General features: G+C 61.5%; 2 protein-coding genes across 2 annotated transcripts; one reads left to right on the forward strand and one right to left on the reverse strand.

Annotated features, from left to right (window-relative positions):
* Positions 1-2974: 2974 nt before the first annotated feature.
* Positions 2975-8449, forward strand: ABHD12B (abhydrolase domain containing 12B). The gene is made up of 13 exons (XM_075029457.1): positions 2975-3112; positions 4485-4612; positions 5052-5154; positions 5267-5386; positions 5702-5732; positions 5901-5946; positions 6040-6169; positions 6411-6451; positions 6743-6822; positions 6921-7003; positions 7591-7669; positions 7821-7945; positions 8322-8449. The coding sequence occupies exons 1-13, from the start codon at positions 3009-3011 to the stop codon at positions 8341-8343; spliced, it is 1092 nt and encodes a 363-aa protein (XP_074885558.1). The 5' UTR covers positions 2975-3008; the 3' UTR covers positions 8344-8449.
* PYGL (glycogen phosphorylase L) lies at positions 8307-21454 on the reverse strand. Its single transcript, XM_075029456.1, has 21 exons — positions 21299-21454; positions 20507-20759; positions 18837-18938; positions 17244-17322; positions 16844-16947; positions 15330-15461; positions 14801-14912; positions 14635-14717; positions 13526-13669; positions 13266-13358; positions 12867-13013; positions 12113-12276; positions 11897-12011; positions 11553-11654; positions 11329-11476; positions 11156-11214; positions 10695-10836; positions 10321-10528; positions 10107-10241; positions 9466-9532; positions 8307-9242 (listed from the first exon to the last, which is right to left on the reverse strand). Exons 2-21 carry the CDS (start codon positions 20747-20749, stop codon positions 9054-9056), a joined length of 2568 nt encoding a protein of 855 aa, XP_074885557.1. The 5' UTR covers positions 20750-20759; positions 21299-21454; the 3' UTR covers positions 8307-9053.
* Between the last annotated feature and the right edge of the window lie 32 nt (positions 21455-21486).

The following is a 21486-nucleotide window of genomic DNA, read 5'->3' on the forward strand; positions in this document are numbered from 1 at the left end:
GGGCTTTTTGTTTTGGTTTTTAACATTTGCCATTTTTCTCTGATGCTTTCTTCTGCTCTGACACTTGCTGAGGGTTTTTCTTTCTTTTCTTTCTCTCTCTCTTTCCGCATTTGCTTTTTCAGCCCCCGTTCAAACACTTTTTCACCACGTATTATGTCGAAGTTGAAACCATCTGGTGCTTTGTTTTCTTGCGAGCCCGGCGAGTGCCAGGACCTTTATCCCCCCTCACCCTCCTCCTCGCCGCGACAGTGCCGGTGCCTCGCTAATCCAGGCGACAGCCCCCAAAAATCTCCGCCGTCACCCAACAAAGCGACTCGGCGCGTGTTTGCATGCGTGCAGCCGGCCGGGCGATGGGGACAGGCAGCATGCTCAGTGTCCCCGTGTCACCAGCCAAGACCACGGGGACACATAGACCCCCCCAGCTCGGCAGTGCCGGGCTGTATCGCCGCAGCACAAATTCTCGACTCATTTTTAGGACCGGTTGTTAGCAATGGCATCCTGATTTTATTTTTTCCCCCCTTTTCCCACAGGAGGAAAGCGTTATTTCTAGGAGCCACGGAGCCCTGCCAGACACGGACCCCGACAGCCTATTTTTGGAGTCCCCTTCCAGCAAGCAGCTGAGCCCGCGAGAGCCTTCCCAGCGAGCTCAGCGGAAGGAAACCTCTGCTCGCCCACGCCGTCACGCATGACATACACCAAAAAAAAAAAAAAAAAAAAAAAAACCCAACCAAAAAAAAAGGGGCACGTGGGAAAATCCAGGACTGCTGGACATGAGTTGCCTCCAACGGCCGGGACGGACCCAGCGCCGTGGCCGGGCTCCGGAGCTGGCACGGAGCCACCCGAAAAGGGGGTCAGCGGCCGCGGACGCCTGCGCAGGCAGTGGGTGACCCCTCTGTGAGGCCGTGGGCACCCGATCCCTGCAAAAACACCCTGCCGGCATGGTTCTCGCTGCCCCGTCATGCTTCCCTTCCCATTTTTCCCTGCACAATGGGGTGCTTTGTTCTGCTGGGGCGAGGAAATGTCCGGCCGCGGCCTGGGGAGTTGGGGGAGAGCCGAAAGCCGCTCCTGCCTTCTGGGGGTCTCCTCCCGCTGTGCCGTGCTGGGCGAGACACGCTTCACCCCAGCCTTCCTTTGGACCAGGGAAAAGCAAGGGCCACAAACCAGCAAAAAAAATTAGCAAAAAAAGCTATGAAACCATCAGCAAAAAATAAACAAAGGGGGCATTTAGGGAAAGACGCCATAGGAAAAACCAGCTGGAAACTTCCCTGTCTTACAGCTGGTGCAGGGAGTAGTTTGGAATGAAATAAGCCCAAACTTTGATTTTTTTTTTTTTTTTTTTGCATAAAACAATGGCGAGCCGTGCTAAGCCTCAGCGGTGTCGCGCCTCCTCGGTTGCGGCTCGTTGCTGCCATCGCACGTCCAGGCCCCGTTGCACAAGTCGCATTTCCGCCACCGCTGCTCGGGCCTGATCCTGCACACCCTTTCGGTTGCAGGATTTCCCCTCCAGCCCAGGAGACCCTCATATTTGCTACGTTTGCTGCACCAGTTCCTTGTTGCATGAAGTATCGGCGCGGCTGCTCCATCCCGGTGCTGAAGCATCTGCCGTAACTCTGTGCCGATCCCCTCGAGCTCTCGCTGCCGAATAAAGCTGTTGCGGGCAGCGATGCGGAGGCACTGGGGACCATCTCTCCCATCATCTTCATGGCAACGCGTTGCTGTGTGCCCCGGCTGCAGCCCCAGCACCCACTGGGAACGGGGGAAAAAAATTGGGGGTGGAAAGAAAAAGCTCTCGCGTGTAAAACCAGCCAGATCTGCCGGTGGCTTCTGCTGTCCTCCTGCCTTGGTGGCACAGCAAAAGCAGCTTGTGGCTGGCTTGTGCCACCTCATTGCAACATCTGCGGATGGGGAACACGCACCCGCTTGCCCACGGCCCCGGTGGCCCCGGTTTGACCGGACCTGTTTGTCTTTGAATTTGCATTCGGGGCCTGGCACAGACTTGCGTCTGCATAAACCACACCGATTCACGTAGCCGCACACGAGTGCCCCCTGCCAGACACCCACCACGGGGTGCTAGAGGGGTGCAGGGCCACGTGCCCAGCTCCTGCCTCGTCCCACCAGCTCGTCCCACCGTCACATCCCACCTTGCCTGGCCCTAAAATCCCAGGAGCAGCCTGGTTTGTGCTGGGGACTCAGGAAAAGCCGGGCAGGTCTTGCTTCGGAGGGCGGGTGAAATAAAAGGAGCTTGAAATGCCAGCGTGGGCCGGCTGCTCCTCTGCAGAAAAGATTTGCTCCCAAGCCCTCCCGTAGTGTATTTAAGGATGCCTGCTCGGTTGCGGGCCCCATCGGTCGGCACGGTGGTGGAGGCGATGGCCCAGCCGTGCGTGCCCCCGAGGAATACCGGTGAAACACGGCTGGTTCTTTCCTGGTGGAAAGTTTCAGCCTGAAAAGTTCCGGCTGACTCAGCCTGGCAGAGCTGCAGGCGGGAGGAGCAGCTGGGAGGGGAACCAGCAGCAGGTTTCTGCCCTTCCAGCTGAAGCCAAGGGACCCCACGTTTGGTTTAAAACCTTTTTTTTCTTTTTTTTCCCTAATTTTTTTTTTTTTAATTTTTAAAATTTTTTTTTTTTTTTAAATTTTTTTTTTTTAAACCTGGAAGCTTTCCCTGTGCGCTCCTTGCCATGGCAAGGCTGATTTTCCCGGCCTATCCCCACACCGCTGACGCCCGGTTCCCTCTCGGGGTCACCGAGCTCCGGCCCCACCGGGATCCCCCGCCCCGCCCCGAGACCCCGGGGCTGGCGCGGCAGCGTCACGTGGGCGGCCCCGCCCCGCCCCCCGGCTCAAAGGGGCGGGGAGAGGGCGTGGCTCGGCTCGGAGGGCGTGGCCTGCTGGCAAAGTGAGCGGCAGCGAGGGGCTTTGGGCTGGAGGAGCGGGGCGTGGCCTTGAGGAGCGGGGCGTGGCCTGGAGGAGCGGGGCGGGGCCGGGGCCGGCGGCGCGGGCAGTCGGCGGGAGGGATGCGGCGGCGGGGGGAGCGGGGCGATGGCGGCGATGGGGACGTCGGTGCGGACGGCGAGAACGGCCGGGCCGAGGGCAGGACCGGCGCCACCCGGCGGGAGCGGTGAGTACCCCGCCGCCGCGGTGCGGGCAGCTCGGGCCGGCCGCGGGGAGGCGCTGCCGGGAGCCCCGGCTGAGAGTCGGGGCAGAGCCGCGCTGCGCTGCCCGGCACCGTGTCGCCGGTCCCCGTGCAGTGTTTCTCCGCCGGGTTTCCGTGCTGTGTCCTCCGGCCGCCTTCCCTGCCGCGCCGCCGCTGTTCCCCCCGTGCCGTAGGTCTGCCCCCGTGCCGTGGCCGTGCTCCCGTGTCCCCACGCCGTGGCCGTGCTCCCGTGTCCCCACGCCGTGGCCTTGTCACCTTGCTGGGGCCGTGACCTCGTGTGTTTGTACGTGTCCCCCCCCGGCCATGGCTGTGCCAGCCTGCCGCAGCCGTGATCCTCTACCAACGGCCGCGTCCCCGCGTCACCCTGCCACGGCCGTGATCCTATGCCATGGCCATATGATTCCGTGCCGTGACCGCGTGTCCCCACGTCACCTTGCCGTCCCCGTGAAGCCACGCGGTGGCCCGTTGGCCGTGCCAGCTGTCAAAGGTGCCCTTTGGTGGGCACGTCCCCCTGGTCCGGACCCATCAGTGCTCATCTGCAGCGGGTATTGTGCAAGAGCGGGTGTGAGCGCTCGCCCCGGCGCTTGAATATTAGGTGTAGACCAAGAGCAGCACCTGCTAATTAACTGCAGTGACTGTGAGGACATTGCTGGCCCGTTGCTCATGGCGTACAGCGGGACGGCCCGGACCAAAGTCTCAGAGGGTGACTGGGATTTGGGGAGCTCCCCGTTGCTCCAGCATAGCTCATGCCACCCTGCACCCTCCCAGGAGGGATGCCTGTGCCCGGGGGACCGTGCCACCTTGCCCTGGCACCCTTTTTTGCAAGCCTTTCTCAGCATCTTGCAGCACTTCCCAGGGCAGGCAGTGGAATAAATCCGCTTCTGCAGGAGCAACGGTGACCCTGGGTGCCTGCTGGCAGGGAACGAGCTGTGCTTGGACGCCTGTCAGAAACCTTTTCCCTAAATCTCCCGGCACCCAGACTAGTTTCGCCATCGCCCAGCGCCATCAGCCTGCAGATGCCCTGCCCTTCCTGCCTGCTGGCATCCCGTGGGAGGCTGCAGGGGAGCGGATCGTGGCCTCTCCCGATGCCGCGTCCCAGTGGGACTGCTCCGACACCTCAGCTCCATCTCCAAAACCCAAACACAACCCCGGTGTGGGGAACCAGTTCCCGGTCCCGGGGGGGGGGGCGGGACAAATGGCAGCTTCAGGCCCTTGCAGGAGAAAAGCCGCTGTATCCAACCATCACAACTGGGGTTGGGAATGGGGACCCCCTTCCAATGAGCCCCAAAGCCCATGGGGTGGGAGGGGATGTGCTAACGGGGTGTCTGCCTTGCAGGGGCTGGCTGGCCTGGTGCCCCCGGCTGCGCACCCTCCTCCTGGACCTGCTCCTCATCTACATCTCTGTGCCCTTCCTTGCCCGCCTCTTCCCAGTCATGCTTACCAAATTCGTCTACCTGAACTTAGGTGAGTGCCCCGGGGCTGTCCCAACCGGGAGAGTCCCCCCCCAGGGATTCAGCAAGCAGGAGGCTGGGAGGGGGTCCCCAAAACATTGGGTGGCACCGGGACAGCACCCATCCAACCCCCCCTCCCTTGCCATGGGCTTGCAGAGGAGGCATGGAGGGACCTTTCCCGTTGGCGCCTTGTGTTTTGCAAGCTGTAATAACGCGGTGCCGCCGACCCTGTTTACTGCCTGAAGTTGCAACACATCTGGGCACGCGCAGTGTCAACGGGACTAGAAGTCGGGTGGGATCCCTGGTGGGAAAGCTGGCCATAGCATGGCCCTTGGCTTCCGGACAAATAATTTAAAAAAAACAATAACATGTTGCTTTGGAAAAATGGATAAAAGCAGCTGGGTATGAGGGTTCCTGGGTTGCTCATGTGACGGCTGTGATTTCTCCATCAGTGGCATTCCCCTTCTTTGCGGACCTTCGGCGGCCGGAGCTGCTGCTGAACAATACCATCAGCCTGTACCTCACCACCGAGCCGGGCGTCACGGTCGGCATCTGGTGAGTGGGGCAGCCCCGGCATCCCAGGTGGGCACGGCCGTGTGCCTACGCCAGCGTCCTGGCTAAACTGGGTGAAGCCCCCCCAGGCTAACCCCTTTCTGGCCCCCCCCAGGCACACGGTGCCAGGCAGCAGAGGGGCCGAGGCGGTGGGTAAGGACCAGCGCTGGTACGAGGAGGCACTTGCCGACGCTCACCCCGTGATCATCTACCTGCACGGCAATGGGGGGACCAGGCGAGTACCCCTGAGCGCCGCTGCGGAGCTGGGACCCTCCCCGGGGGGAGGACGGGGTGCGTCGCATAGTGTCTCTGCGTGGGGTGAGAACTGGCAAACTCGATGCAGCAGCCGGTGGTGCCGCAGGGTTGGGGCTGCTGCGGCGGTTTCTGACTCCGTAAGTGGAAGAAAGTCTGTTTGAGTTAAAGGGAAATGTCAAAACCCACCTGCCCCAGAGCATCCAGCTCTCTCCTGGGAAGAGGTCACCCCGGTCCCTCACTGGGGAGGGTCCCTCGAGGGTTCCTCCCCAAGCTTTAACCTCATTTTCCCCATCAGGGCTGCGAGCCACCGCGTCCAGTTCTTGAAGGTAAGTGGTCCCCTGGGGGGGGACTGGGACCTGCTGGGAGTAAGGCTCACGCTGGCTCCGGGGACCCAAGAGGGACCCTGGGCAGAGCGAGCCCGGCCACGCTGGGGGACCTGGGGGTGCAATCCCCCCCCCACCCCGGGACATAACGCGGTGCTGCTCCTCTGACAGATGATGGGGGCTGCTGACTTCCACATCCTGGCTCTTGACTACAGAGGTAAAGTCACCCCCTCCCTCTCATGGAGTGACCCCCCCCAGAGCCGGTCCCCGTCCCCCCAGGGTCGTGACACTGAGCCGTGTCCCCCCGCAGGCTATGGGGACTCCAGCGGGCACCCCACGGAGAGCGGCTTCACCACGGACGTCCTGGCACTCTACGACTGGGCCAAAGCACGGAGCGGGAACAGCAGCATCCTCTTCTGGGGACACTCCTTGGGGACAGGGTGGGTGAGGGGGGGGACACCCCATGGGTGCCGGCTGATGCCGGACCCCACAGCCGGTCCCCGGGCTGTGACACTGCTGCCAGACCGGTGCCACGCAGGGATGGACCAAGGGCTTGGAGCAGCTCCTTGGTGGAGGCACCTGCAAAGCCAAACCCAGCAGGCAAGGGGGGGTCTGAGGGTGCTCTGCACCCCGCCGGGGCGTCGCGGCTGCTCCCCCTCACTGTCACCTCTCTTCTCGCAGGATTGCCACGAATGCGGCAAGGAAACTTCAGGAAGAGAGAGGTAAGGGCCAGCATGGCTGGCTTAGCCCCACGTGGTGTCCCCCTCCTGGGGGCTCTGCACATCCCTGGCTGGATTTCGGGGGCCACATCGGAGCTGGGGAGCCCCGTCACTCTCCGCTCAAGCATCAGGCTCGGCCCCCGCGGTGGGGACGAGTGGCTGTCCCCCTCCTCCTTAGCAGATGGGGGCACATTGCCTTGTGGCCGCTGCCTGGGATGGGAGCGTGGCAGCGGCCCTGGGGTGAGGACGACCCCCCCCGTAGCCATGCCCGCTGTCTCCTCGCTCTGCCCTCAGGCGTCCAGGTTGCTGCTGTAGTCCTGGAGTCATCCTATACCAATATCCGCGAGGCGGCCACCCACGTCCCCATCTCCACGGTGAGCCCGGGGTCTCTGCCCCGTGGGGTCCCCCGACCACCCGTGCAGCAATCAGAGCCGTGACTTGGCACCCCCCCCCCCAACTCTCTCCCTGGCAGCTCTACCGCTGGTTCCCGGGTTTCGAGTACCTCATCCTGGACTCGCTAGCCCTGGCCGACATGTTCTTCCGCAGCGACGAGAAGTGAGTGCCCAGAGAAGCCCCGTCCCCGCGGGGCTGATGCTGGGACCACCTGGCTGGGGGGGGGGAATGTGTGTGGGGTTGGACATGTCACACCGTGCAATCCCTGGACTCTCGTTTGTGTTTGCCCGGCTTACTCATGTTTTAGAAGTGGCTTTTTATTTGCATAACTTCAGATATCAATATTACTATTGAGCAAAGTCCACAAGCCAACAGCCTTTTTTTTGAGCACTACCCGCTCGAGTCCCACACCCGCTGTGGCAGCTGGGGGGGGGGTCCTTCCCCCTCTGTGTTTGTGGGTACCTTTGCTAAAAGCCACTTGGTTCACGGGTGTTTTTGAAGCCTGAGCGCCCTGTGTTGTGGCTTTAAGGTTATTTGGGTGCTGCCGTGCCAGGACAAGCAGCGTGGGCATCGCCCTGGGGCAGTTCAGCTGCTGGGATGGCTCTGAAAGGCAATGCCACCGTGGGGGGGGTGTAATTGTGTGTGGGGGGGTCAGGGTTGCTGTGGGGGTTTTAGCAGCACCCAGGGAGGCTCCCACGGGTCTGTCGGCTGCGGGGGTGACTCCTCAGCCCTGTGCTTGCCGCCCACAGCGTGAAGGTGCTGGCCTGCCCGCTCCTCATCCTGCACGCAGAAGATGATACTGTGCTGCCTCCGCACCTGGGCCGCCAGGTGGGGACCACCATTGCCTCTGTGTGGGCTTTAACCGGGGTGGACACTGGTTTAGACTGGTTTGGGGGGGTGGGGGCTGGTCCCAGGGTGCCGGGAGGGAGGGTTGGGGTCCCCCGTGCATGCTGCTAACCACGCTCCCACCCCACGGCAGCTCTTCGAGACGGCACGCAGCGCCTACAAGGACAAAACCAAGGTGAAGTTCATTACTTTTCCCAAAAAGCTGGGCCTGGGCCATGACTACATCTCCTTCAACCCGGAGCTGCCCGCCCTGGTGAAGTAAGTGCCGCTTTGCAGAAATAGGGGGGGGGGGGCATAGAATGAGCCTTGGCCTCTTCTGCCAGGGGTGCATCCTCCCCTGCTGCAACCATGCAGCTGCCTTCCCCCTCCTCCTTTCCTTCCCCTCCCTACGGTGCTTGCTGGCATCAATTTTTGTGTTCCAGTCACTCCTCGCTGCCCTGAGCCTGTCCTCAGCCCCAGTGTCATGGGGAGGTGGCTCTGGGGACAGCCCCCAGCTCCTTTTTGCCCTGGGTGCAGAGATGTAGCTTTGCTCTAAGCCCAGCTCAGACCCGCATCCAGGGATCAGAAATCACGCTCTCAAGCAGCACCAGACGGTCAGTGATAACATCGTAAGGTTTATTGCGTCTTGTTGCAGAGACTTCTTGAACATTAAGTGATGCCAGCCGCTGCGTGCAGCAACCACAAGCACTCCCTCAAACCCACCCCAGGAACCCCTCGTCGCACTGAACTTACTGCTGTACGTAATAAAAACTACTGAGAAACTTTAAAATTCGCCCACTGCCTTGAGGACGCCGGGTTGTTACTCAGGGGATGGAGATAGTTCCATGATCTGGGTGCTGCGCCTGGGACAGGACCACGCGAGCCGTGACTGGGAGCATCATATGGGGCAGTGGCAGAGGCACAGGGACCTGACCGCAAACACCCCTTAACCCCCTGGCACTGATGCCTTTAGGACTGGCAAGAGCTGCACCCCAAGTCCTGCTTCAGCATCACCTGCAAGGGCTCAGACAGCTGTGGCCAGCTGTGCTGCCCACCCCATCCCTGGCCGACCCCCACCAGCTCGCCCCTTACACCCGCTTTCTGCATTAGCGTTGGTGCGAGTGAGCCCGGTCCCTAATTTTAGGCTTCAGCAAACAGCCCCTTGGACTCCAATGGCACTTTTATTTTTAGCACCTATGCAAGCAACAGGGTGACATGGTTTCACTTTCCGCACAACACTTAGGTTATAAAAATCCACCCCCCCACACACTTCCCTGTCCATAGGAAATCTAGCAACAGCAACATAGAGACTAGACAGCAGAGACAATTTTACAGCGCACGTGCTCACGTCCCCCCCCCGGCTCCGGCCGGCGGCAGCTCCGTGCCCCTACGCCGCCGTGCCGTTGAGGGTCTTGTCCTCGGCCGCATCCCGGGGCTCGTTGGGTGGTGGGATCTTCAGGTCGGAGGGCTCCACGTGCCAGATGTCTCGGGCATACTCCTTGATGGTGCGGTCGCTGGAGAACTTGCCGGCCGCCGCGATGTTCCTGATGACCATCTTGGTCCATGCCTTGGAGTTCTGCAAGGAGAGCGGTGGGACGGTGCGGCCGGAGGCTCGCGCCCATGGGTGCCAAGTTGGCCCAGAGACCGGCTTTCAACCAGGGACCCCCTGCAGCAGCACAGCCGGGAACCTCCTCGCCAGGAACCCATCTACGTCTACAGCCCCACCAGACCCCTTCTCCGGGATGGGATTTTGTGCCCCCGTCACAGCTCCCCCGCCACGTCCCCAGGCTGGCACTCACCAGGTACAGCTCGCTGACCTTCTCCTGGCATTTGACGTAAGCCTCGTAATCTGCGAAAACTTTAAACCTGTAGCAGCGAAGAAAAGGGGGGTCACCGACAGCAGAAACGCGTAGGTGGGAGCACGCAGCAGCGGCCGGTGGCTGCAGCGCACGGGGCTCGGGCTGCCAGATCTGGAGCTTCCTCCAAAACAAACTTTTCAGACAAATTCATCCTCCCCAGGCCCTGTTTGTACAAAGCCCTGCAAGCCCGCGGGTGCTGCGGCACGGGCTGGACCTCAGCTCACCGGGAAAACATTTCCCCAGTGCAAATGCCCACGGGCCTTGGCTACTTAATGGTCCGGCCAGGAAAGCCCTCGAGATACCTAAAAGCATCTATCACTTGGCGAGGGCTGCGCACCCAAATGTGTCTTGGCCTTAACGTACCCCAGGCTTTAATGCGGCAAGCGTGAAGTGCCGTACATGGAAAACCTTTTGTGCCCGTGGAGCATCAGTCGCTCTTCCACGTGTGCAACATCAGGGCCAGAAAATGGGAAGTTATCAGCCAGAGGGTGGATGGTTGGTGCAGGGGGCTGCTGTGGCCAGGCACGGGGAGTTTGGTGGAGAGACCCAACCCAGGGGATGGATGGCATCCCAGGCCTCACCGGTCATGGTGGAAGAGCATGTTGACCACATCTTTGAAGAGGTCAGGCTCGTTCGGGGAGAAGAAGCCGCTTTTGATCTGGTCAATGGCTTGCTTCAACTCGGGGAGCCGGTCGTAGTACTCCTGGGCATTGTACCTGGTAGGGAAGGGTTGGTATGAGACGGTGCTGCTCCGGCTGCCCACGGTAGCACCCCCGCAGCATCCCCAGCCCTCACCCTTCCCTGTCCAGCTCCGTGACATCCTCCACCCTCATGCCGAAGATGAACAGGTTTTCCTCTCCAGCTTCCTCAGCCATTTCCACATTGGCTCCATCCATGGTGCCGATGGTCAGAGCTCCGTTCAGCATGAATTTCATGTTCCCTGTACCCGACGCCTCGGTGCCCGCCGTGGAGATCTGCTCCGACAGGTCGGTAGCAGGGATCACTGCCGACAAAACACACGGACACAAGGGCTGCTCATGGTGACCAGCTTTGGGTTTGTATCGTGCCAAAAGACCTTAGATCTGCTGTCTTGCGGTGATGGAGCCGTGGGCTGGTGGACAGCCACAAAGCGGACATCCCCTCCCCACAGCGTGCCCCCCGTGGGCTACCTTTCTCTGCCAGTGAGACCCTGTAGTTTTCCAGGAAGATGACCTTCAGCTTGCTCCCCACAACGGGGTCGTTGTTCACCACCTGAGCCACAGTGTTAATGAGCTTGATGATCATTTTAGCCATGTGATATCCTGGGGCAGCCTAGGAGAAAAGCCACGGGTGAGCCCGGAGGGCTGGTGCCAGAGGCAGGAGAGGAGCACGCAGCCCCCACGTGCCCAGGGAAGCACCCGCTCAGCCCTGCTCCCATCCCTCATCCAACTCGTGTTGTGCCACCAAGTTTTTGGGGGCTTTCATGTCCATAGGCAGCAGAGCCTTGCTTGGGTTGAAGCCAACACGTCCTGCCTCAGGGCTTCCCAGAGGGCTTCGGGGATGCAACCCCACGAGAACATCAGCACCCAAATCCCCTAGGGCATTTTCAAAGACTTCTTCCCAAATACCTGAAACTCCTGACCCGACTGACCTTGCCCCCAATGATCACTGTCCTCGGCACAAACAGCTTCGCAGGATCCCTCCTGATGCCTGGAGAAGACAGCAGTTGCGGTGTCACCCTCTGCTTTAGCCGCAGCCCCAGGGGATAGGGATGCTCGTGCAGCCCCAGGGAAGCCCGTCCCCTTGGGGCGCGCGGTGGCTTACGGTTGTACATGGTGACGATGTGCAGGCAGTTCATCAGCTGCCGCTTGTACTCGTGGATCCTCTTCACGTGCACGTCGAACATGGAGGAAGGGTTGATCTTCACCTTGTACTCCTTCTCCAGGTACAGCGCGAACTTCGCCTTGTTCTCCTGGGGCAGGGCAGGCAGCGCGTCAGCCCCCGAGCCTGCGTTCCCCCACCCCGCCGCCATGCCCTGCACCCCTCACCTGCTTCACTTTGGCCACCTCCCGGATGAAGAGGTCGTCGTCCACAAACTCGTGCAGCTTCGTCAGCTGGCTCAGGTCCCGCACGTAGTCCTCCCCGATTTTCTGCAAGAGGAACGCAGGCAACGCGCTGACCGCGGGTGGTCGCCTTCAGCCGGCACGCTGCTCCCGCCCGGCAAAGCCAACGGCGCTTGGAAAACGGGAGCGGGGGGACTGGGGTGAGATGCGGACAGAGCTTGGCCATTTAAAAGATGTAAACGGCTGAGGTTGGAGTTGCATTCCCTGGGAACAGCGTTCCTGGGGTCGGGAAGGGCCGGGGGCCAGCGCGCTCCCCCCGACGCCGTTACCTCTGCGATGAGCTCCGCCAGCCCGGGGTTGCAGAGCAGGAGCCAGCGCCGCGGGGTGATGCCGTTGGTCTTGTTCTGAAACTTCTCCGGCTCCAGCGCTGCGAAGTCTTTGAAGCTGAGAGGACGAGGAGGGGACAGCTTCAGGCTCACCCACCTGGGACCACCACCATTTCCAAGCCGAGGGTGATCCACCGCCCCCTCCCTCCCCGCGCTTACACTTGAGTCTTGACTATTTCGGAGTGGATCTTCGCCACGCCGTTGACGGCATGGGAGCCGACGATGCAGAGGTGGGCCATGTTGATCCTCTTGGTGCCTCCCTCCTCTATCAGGGACATCCTCCGCAGCCGGTCCACGTCGTTCGGGAAGAGGGACGCAATGTGCTGCCGGTGGAGGCAGGAGAGGTGGTGAGCGGTGCCGACGTTTAGGGATGTCCCACCCGATGGCTCCCAAAGAGGGGGCCGCAGCGACGTCCCCGGTGTATTCAACACCAGCCAGAGCGGCGGCTTTTTACTCCAGAGTGACGGTGCAAACGTCCTCCAAGGGATGCCCTTCCCCAGCACAGATCTCTCCGGACAGAAGGACCCCCCAAGCCTCCAGGGAGAGGGGCTTGTGGGCACGTGCTTGGCCAGCCTCATGCTGCCAGACCAGGAGGCCAAACCATCATCACCTTTGTACCCCCAACCTCATCCTTCTCCAGGGTGAATTTAGCATTTAGGGAGCAAAGAAGTGCCAACAGGTAAGTTGGTAAGCAATGGGTGAAGTCTTTAAAATAGCCACGAACTGCGGGATGCCAACAGACCGGTGGGAAGGGCTTTTCCTACACACCAACCTCCCAAAATAGCAGCCAGAACCACCCGGCCACATACCCAACATCATCGGTTTGTGCGTTCCTCTAATCCCAACAGCACAACCCTTGCCACCCCCGTCCCCCTCTCCGGAGAGGGCTCCTGCGCCGTCCCAAGGCACTTACATCCAGGTGTCTCTGGTTGATCTCGTAGATGATCTGCAGGTGTCTGGGGAGCAGCTTCTCCACCAGGTCCACCGGCCAGCGCTCCAGGGCTTCGGGGAGCACCGTGTGGTTGGTGTAGGCGAAAGTCCGCTTGGTGATGTCCCAGGCCTGCCGTGGGGAGGGCCGGTGTTGAGCGGTGAGGGTGGAGGCAGCCCCGGGTGGGTGCCAGCACCCACGCGTGGTCCTCCCGCAGCGGCCAGCAGCGTGGCCAAACCGGCTCCTTCAAGTCCGTACTGGTTAAACCCAACCAGCAGCCACCCAAGCCACCAGCAAAACTGGTTCCCCAGCTCCTCCGCTGTGGGTGGGCGGGAGGGTGGGCGCAAGCGGAGGGCACCCAGGGGCCAGGTCGGGTCTCCCTACCTTATTCCACGGCAGCTTCTCGATGTCCACGAAAATCCTCATCAGCTCAGGGATGGCCATGGCAGGGTGCGTGTCATTCAGCTGGATGGCAACCTTTGGGGAGGGCAGGGGGGACACGTGGGGGACATGTGGGCACCCCACTGCGCAAGCCAGCCAGGCACCCATGGGGGGGTCCCCAAAACCCCTCCAGCCCTGGGCGTGCATCTGGGAGGAATTGAAACGAGCTCCAAGGCACATGTCAGAGCAACCCTGGCTCGTACCTGGTCGGGGAAGGAATCAAACACGGTTCGGACACTCTCCGTGCTCCCGAATTTGGACGCTTTGAAGCGGCGTATGATGTCCTGGAGGGTGGCAGCCACGACGAAGTACTCCTGCTTCAGCCGCAGCTCCTTCCCCTCGAAGAACTGCGAGCAGAGGAGCGGGAGAATTGCACCATGGTACAGGATTGCACCGCGCTGCAGGATTGCACCGCGCTGCCCAGGCACGCCTGTGCCAGAGGAGCTGTGCCTTCCCGGGCGTCCCTGCCGCACGGGGACCAGTGCCGGCACACATCCACCGCACGGCGTGGTGGGACCCCCCAGTGCCTCCCCCCCAGTGCCGGTTTTGGCAGCAGATCAACCCCCGACGTCTTCTCAGTTCCCAGCTTTCAGCACAGGGGTTTTGAGATGTGCTGCTCCAAACAGAAGTTTAAATTCCCCCGCCCTGAGCATTGCGGAAAACTGTTCTCCCCAGTGCCCTGGTTTGAAAATTTTGGCCGCAAAAAAAGATACTGGGGCAATGGGAAGGAAAGCCATAGGAGCTGTATTAGCTATGTCTAAGACAAAAATGAAAACCACCATTCACGCAGGATAAAACATCAACCCGCTGGTCTGCGAGAGAGGATCTGCAACCTCACCACTGGAGCTGTGGTGCTCCCAGCTCTGCTCACCAGGCTGGGGTAGGATTAAATGGGAAAAAAACCAGCCAGCGTGCAGCACTGCAAGAACACCCGCAGCAAGAGGTTGGGATGCAAAGGGCAATTTGAGGCACAATCTCTGGTCCTGGGCTGCAAGGGACAGGCAGGAAAATGCCAGCAGTGTTCATCAGTTTGCCTTCATGTTTGATTTTGAAACTCGAGGAACGTTTCTGCAGCAGAACGTGCTCATTCCTACTCCCTCCCCTTTACCGCACCGAGCATGGATTTGCCCAGGGAATGGACTCGTCTCTGCTGCAGCCCCGGGCAGCGCTGGCAAGAAGCAGCAATCCCCATCCAAGCGCTACAGGCGGCTTGAAACACACCTAAAACATCTCTGCAGCGTCCTGGCGAGAGGGGCTGCTCCGCAATCTTTAGCCATCCCTAAAAGAGAGACACCCCTCCATCCCGACTTACGTTGTCGTTGGGGTAGAGGACGCGGGAGATGTTCTCCGCCAGGTTTCTGTCCAGCACGGCCTGGATGTAGTCTCCGACGTTGACTGGGGAAGAGAAAAGGGATAAGGAGGGTGCGGAACCCCCCCAGCACCCTGTCCCGCATGGTACCCCGCCGGCACCCACTTACAGTCCCGCAGGTTGAAGTCGTTGGGTGCCCGAGCCGACCACAGGCGCATGGTGTTGACGGTGTTGTTCATGTACCCCGGCACGGGGGTATCGTAGGGCAGCGCCAGCACCACCTAAAACATCGGCAGGGCAGCCGGAGCCGGGCTGCGTCCCCGCCTGGTGTCCCCCCACGTACCCCCTGCCCCACCGGAGCCCTCCCACCCCACAGACCCTCCTGGAGGGGTGAGCTCAGGGTGGCATCCACCTTCTCGGGGTTGCATGCGTGGGGATGTGCTTGGTATCCCCAGTCCCTGCCCCGGGGACACCCCGGCTTCTCCGCGTCTGCCCGGAGGCTGGTGTTTGCCAGAAGCGCTCAGGGGACGGAGAGAGGCTTGCGAGCGTCAGAAGCTTAATTTAAGCCGTCGTGCCAGGCTGTGCATTGCACGCAGGCCTGCTGGAGGTGCTTTTGGGTATTTCAGGGGTTGGCTGCAGACGTGGAGCAGCAAAAACCTGTCCCCATCCCTATGTCCAGCTGCGCCCCAGCCCCGTACCTGGGTGTCAACCCACTTGGCGCCGGCGGCAGTGTGTTCCACCCGGCCGTAGAAGTGCACGGGCAGCATGTATTCGGGACGGGCTTTTTCCCAGGGATTGCCGTGCCGGAGCCAGTCGTCGGCTTCTTCCACCTGCCAAAGGGAGCGAGAGCGGTGACGGGGCCACCCAGCCCCGGGGACGTCCCCGGGTTTTGTCACATCGGAGGATGGCCGGGAAAGGCTCCGGCTGCTCGTTGGCAAACGGGATGCTTTGGAGTCTGTCTGCCATAAGCCCGGATTTTGGTGCCGGAGGGTGAGCCCAGAGGCAGGGCTCTGCACAGACCACCCTGAACCCCAGGGTCTCCCTGCCGCAGGGGTGATGGATGCGGATGAGGAGGTGGGGGTGAAAGCAACATTTCCCTTAGCGCACCGCTAACACCATCACGCTGCGACCGAGATGCCATTAGCCCTCTTAATTGGAGTTTCCATCTCAGCCTGCAGGCTGGCTAACGAAGCGGGCTCGTTCCCTAGCCCGGCAGGGCTGTTACGGGGAGAGCCCGGGTTAGACATCGCCTTTGGCACGGCTGGGTCAGAGCTCTGGGCGGCAGGCGCGATGTGTGAGGGTCAGAGGAGACGAGCCCTGTTAGGACGCAGCAGGCAGGGAATCGCTAGCTCACAGCGCCGAGGAGGAAAGGCAGCCACTTGCTGACTGTAGAAACAGCTTTTTGGAGATGCTCAGGAGGTCCCTCCGGGTATCTGGGGTTGCCTCCCAGCAGGGGTTTTGCTGATACACACGATGTTTCCCATTGCATTTCCAAACCAGCCTCTCCCACCCTCTGATGCTTTAACCCAAGCATCGAGCAGCAGACCCGGGCTGGGGGGCTGAATCTGGCCTCCCCCAGACCTCCCCACACCATCCCTGTACTACCTCAACGAAACCATCCCCACCCCATGAGGAGCAGGGACACGACATCTCCATCCTCGCCGGCTCCACGTGGCCACGGAGAGGTGGAAGCACCGAGCTCTCTGCTCCTACAACAGCCCCAGAAAAGGGTCCCGCTCCCGGCGAGGATATGGCTCACGTCCCTGCTATGCGGGCAGGCATCTGCCACAAAACCGGCTCGGGAGGAAAGGTTTTCACGCTGATGACTCGCAGCTTTTTGCTAATTAGCGGGGCGTCCTGCGAGGCAGATCCGCTCCCCTCTGTGCTGCTGCACCGAGCTGCTAACGGGCTCGAGTGGGAACCGTGACACCGGACTGATCCCCAGCCCCGCACACCGGAGCCAGCTGGGATGAAAGACGAGCTTCCCTGCCGCAGGGAGGGATGCTATGTGCTTGCACCGGTTTAAGAAGTTAAACTTGTCCGAGAAAACTGACAAGTTTTAAACATCACAGCACCAGCTCTGGCTCCAGCAGTCTCCAAGCGAAGGGAGAGCGTCTGTACACCCCGGTCGTGGCTTGATCTGAGGGGGAGGACGGACTCGGGGCTTCGGCTGCGCCGGGGGAAGGCGAGAGCTGCTCGCCTCCGTCCGTACCTGCCAGCCGTCCCGGATCTTCTGGTTGAAGATGCCGTACTCGTAGCGGATGCCGTAGCCGTAGGCTGCCAGCCCCAGCGTCGCCATCGAGTCGAGGAAGCAGGCTGCCAGGGAGAGGGGAAAGCAGTGAGCTGCGCTTTCCCAGGGACCCGGGAACCTCGGGAAGACCGCGGGTCCTTCTCCCCACGGACAACCGACGGCAGCATGGGAGCAGCCGCCCCGCAGGGACACGAGCCGCTGCCGCTCGCTCGCCGGCCACCCAGCACCTCTCGCCCTGTGCTGGAAAGGCTGGAGCAATAAATCCCTCCGGGTTTAGGTACCCCCCTGCAGCAGAGGCAAAGCCCCCGGGGCCGTACCCCACCACCCAGGCAACGAGACCATTGGGGGGGGTCTCACTCACCAGCAAGCCTGCCGAGACCGCCATTGCCGAGACCGGCATCCTCCTCGATTTCCTCCAGCTCTTCCATGTCCAGCCCGAGCTACAGCCGAAAAGGAGACGGCGATGGGGCTGGAGACTCTCAGAGCGCCCAGCCCCGTGCAGATGGAGGGACCGCTGGCACACACCCCTGCTGTCCCTCCTTGCAGGTGGGCTCTGAGAAGGGTGGAAAAGGCACCCGACCCTGCAAAACCCGTCCCCGCAGGTGGGACACCGTGATTTGCACCCTAAGCAGCCCCTCTCTCCCTCCGCTGCTGCTCCGCGCCACGGCAGGGACCAGCTCTGGTGTTTAAAGTCACTCCGCCAGCCTTTACAAGGGACACGCGCGCCCTCGACCTCGCCGTGGACAAGCTCCTGGGGGTGGCGGGCACCCACCCATAACCAGGGCACTGCCCTTGTGGTCCCAGATATTTCAGGCCAGTCTCCCACCACCCCCATCCTCCTGGGGCAGGCACCCGGGTGCCCGTCCCCCTGCCTCCAGGCATCACCCCTTAACAGAGACACCCAGAGAAGCAGCTACACCACTTTTACAAGGAAATTTAAAGTTTCCAGCCTGGGATGCTCTGGGAGGAAGAGGTTTTGCCTATGCAAATCTCCTCGGGCAGCTCAGCGGGAAATAAGACAGTGCCTTGTCAGGGCTGAGCTACCTTTTCCCATGGAAATCCCTTGGTCCGATGTCCCCCCCGGTGTCCCACGGTCACAGCAAGCGGGGATGGCCCCAGTCCCATGGTCACCCACGTGGGAGGGCTGGACCCTGCACTGCTCACATGTAAGCGGGCAGCACCTTCTCCCAAACCGGACGGTCACAGACAAGTCCGGGAGCACCAGCACCGGTCGCGGCCTCACCGGTGTTTTGTGGCACTAGGCTGCACAGCTCTGAATTTCATCGGCAGCCCAGAAATATTTTAAGTGATTTGTATTATACCAAACATTTTATTTTAGAAACGTTTGGCATTTATGTCCAGGGAGCTCAGCGTATGCATTAAGGAGGATTTCCCTCACACCTTTACCTGCCATCGCTGCGAAGAGGATGATTTCCAAATAACCTCGCACCTTCTGCTTCCCCAGGCTACCACCACGCAGCATCCCAGGCTCTTCCCCTCCACCCTCACCCCCAGCCGAGCTGCCCTCCACATTGCAAGGTCAACAGATTAAAAAAATACAACACCCCCCCCCCCTAAAAATAAGTTCCTCGCCTTCGAACGCATTTGCTCGAAAGCTGCTCTGGCTGTTGTGCAACCACCCCAGCCACGTACGACGGCGCACGTGCGAGTGGTGCGAGCGCAAGGTGGGGGCGAAAGGAGCCACCCAAAAACCTTCGACAACCCGATTGCCGCGCGGTACCAGCGCCAGGCCAGGGTTGAGTTAGGCCAAGGTTTTATTCCCCTCCACCATTGCTTATAGTTATTACCAGCCTCATATATACAACCCTGAGTTTCCTCAAGGTATCGCCTGCGGCTCAAGGAGCGGTTTGTGGCACGGTTTGGTAAAACACGGGGATACGGAGAGCGCCGAGCCCTCCTGGTCCGGGTCCGCGCCGACCCCTGCGATGCTCACCTGGTAGATGGCTTCGTCGCAGGCGTTCTGCAGCCCCAGGTTAATCATGGTGTTCTGCAGCGTCCGCCCCATGTAAAACTCCAGGGAGAGGTAGTAAATCCTCTGGAAGAGAAAAACCACCCGCCGGTCACCTTCCCCGGGGTCGGAGGAGGCTCCTCTGGACCCCAGAAGCTGCTATCGGTTGTTATCTCGAAGCAAGAGGAAAAAAACCCTGACTCTCAACAGGGCAGGGTGGTTTGCACTGGGAATTTGAGGGCTGGAGCTCCTCGGGGGCCCCGAGGTGGCCGTGCCCTGCAGCCCCTTATCTCCTGCCGCTGCTATTTCCCAAGCTGGGAAGAGGGTAGCGCCGAGGCGGTTTTGTTTAGACAAAACACCCTGTCCGAGAGCAGGGACAGCTCCAGGATGGTCACCCCGAGCATACCGGTGGCCGCGGCGGTACAAAGTTAAACTTTAAAAAAGGAGATGTTTCCTAACGTCACCCCGAGCTGCGACGCAACCGCAAAACCGAGCGAACTGCCGGTGCCGGATGCGTTCGGCAGCCACGGGGAGACCGGCTTCCTCTGCCGTCCCCGGGGGGGTTCGGTCTCAGGACCATCGCATGCTCTCGCCTCCCCTCTCGCTGACACGACGGGCGCAGGATGCGGCCGGTAACGCGGAGGCTTGTGTAAGCCATTCCCCGGCGTCAGCACCGGCAGGTTTTAAGGAAGGATTTAGGCTGGAGGAAGTCGCTGACTTGACACGTTTCCCCAGGACCTGCGCAGGGTCGAGCTGGCCAAGGGATGTGCCGGGCAGGATTGGTTGGGCTTACCGGTTTGGTCCCAGCGGAGCTGGAAGCAGCGATGCCGGGTGGATGGCACCCAGCACGGCTTGGCTATACGGGAGCGTCCCCAGATTCAAGCCCTGGAAAGAGGCTCATCTTTTTTTTTCTCACCCCTACGCGACACAAGGGGGGAGTTGAGCTATCAGGGGCTGGCAGGGTCCCGGCGAGGTGTTGGCGCGGGCACCCTCGCAGGGAGAAAATTGGAACCGACAGGGCCGTCCAGGTGTCAGGAGGGGATTACTGCTTAATCCCCCCGGCAGCCGGAGCCCCGCGCTCGGTACAAGCCGGCGGAGATGAGCGGCATGGACGGCAACTCCCGCGCCAACCGGATCTTTCCCCCCGCCCGGGATCGCTGTGGCACAGATTAGGCTTGCGCCTCTTTTAAAGGAGGCCTGCTCGCCGCTAGCTCCGGCTTCGTTTTAAGCCTTTCGACTAATTCACCCTAGAAGGCTTTGCTTATGGTAGACCGCACCCACGCCAGCGCCGCGGGACAATAAACGCTGTTCCCGTGCCCTGCACCCAGCTCCCGGCCAAGCCGCTGTTTGTTTTGCAAAGCAAAGGACAGTGGCCTCGCTCGTTAAAGTCCAGTCCCCTCCGCTCGGCAAAGTTAAGGGGAATATCCCTCAACCCAAGAAAAAAAAAAGAAAAAAAAAATAAAAAAAATCCGCGCCCTCCCACCGTTCTCTCTTTTCCCACCGCGCGTTGGCAGAGGGCGGCTTCGCACCCGCGGGGTTACGGCGGCCGCCCGAACTCCCACCGCCGCCCCCCACCCCGTCCCCCGCAAGAACCGGGGTGTCCCCGTGTGTGTCCCCCCCACCCCGACCCCAGCACCCCCCTTCCTCGCTCCCACCTTGGGGTCTTTCTCGTAGTAATACTGCTGGGTGCGGATCCAGCGTCCCACCAGGTGGTCGCGCACGGTGTGGGCCAGGGCGAAGTAGTAGTCCCGTGGGGTGGCCACGTTGCGGTCCTTGACCAGGGTGAAGTGGAGGTGCCGGTTGAAACCCCGTTTCAGTTCGGCCACGCTCTCGGCTCCCACGATCCCGCGGATGCTGATCTGTTTGCGCCGCTCCTGGTCCGACAACGGTCGCGACATCCCGGCGGGGCTGCGGGGGGGGGGGGCGCGAAGTGTATGGGGGCGGGGGGGATGTTTGTGCGTGGGTGGGTTGGTGCGTGTGGGGGGGGTACCACGCACAACCCACTGCCGTGGCAGCGGGGCTGGGCAACCGGCACACCGGGTTCCGCCTCCGCCCCGGGGCCGGGCTACCGGAGCGGAGTCGTCCCCCCCCCCCGGGGGGGGGAGGGAACCGGGGACGGGCCATCCCCACGGGCCGCCCACTCGTGGGGCGGGACCGGCGTGCCCCGCCACCCGGGGGTGCGCAAAAAGGGGCTGGCGGGGGGGGGTGGAACGAGCTCCGGAGCAGCGCCCCACGCAGGGATTTCCCCCCCCCCGGCCAGGGTCGCGGGTGGGGTGGGTGGGGGGTTCTCCGGACTCGTTCCAGACCTTTTCCCGGAGGGAAACGCCGCTTTCCTGGCTCAGATGGGAAGTGTCACGGTGTCACGCCCGCCCCCCCCCCGGCATTCCTCCCCCCCTTTTCCTCCCTCGCAGCCATCTCCCCTGCCCGCTCTCCCTTCGCCTCCTCACTTTTTCTCTGCCCCTTCTCCTCGATCCCTCTGGAAAACAGCCCGGGATCGCTTCGGGTGGGCTCCGTGGCTGCCCGCCGTGTCCTGCCTCCGGTTCCTCCGGAGGGCAAGAAGGGAGCGGACAACGCAACACCTCTTCCTCTTCCTCCAGCCTCGAGGGTTTTCCCTGCTCAGTTCTGCAAAACTAAA

The sequence above is a fragment of the Buteo buteo genome, chromosome 6 (genome assembly GCF_964188355.1).
Source record: "Buteo buteo chromosome 6, bButBut1.hap1.1, whole genome shotgun sequence".
Taxonomy (NCBI): Eukaryota; Metazoa; Chordata; class Aves; order Accipitriformes; family Accipitridae; genus Buteo; species Buteo buteo.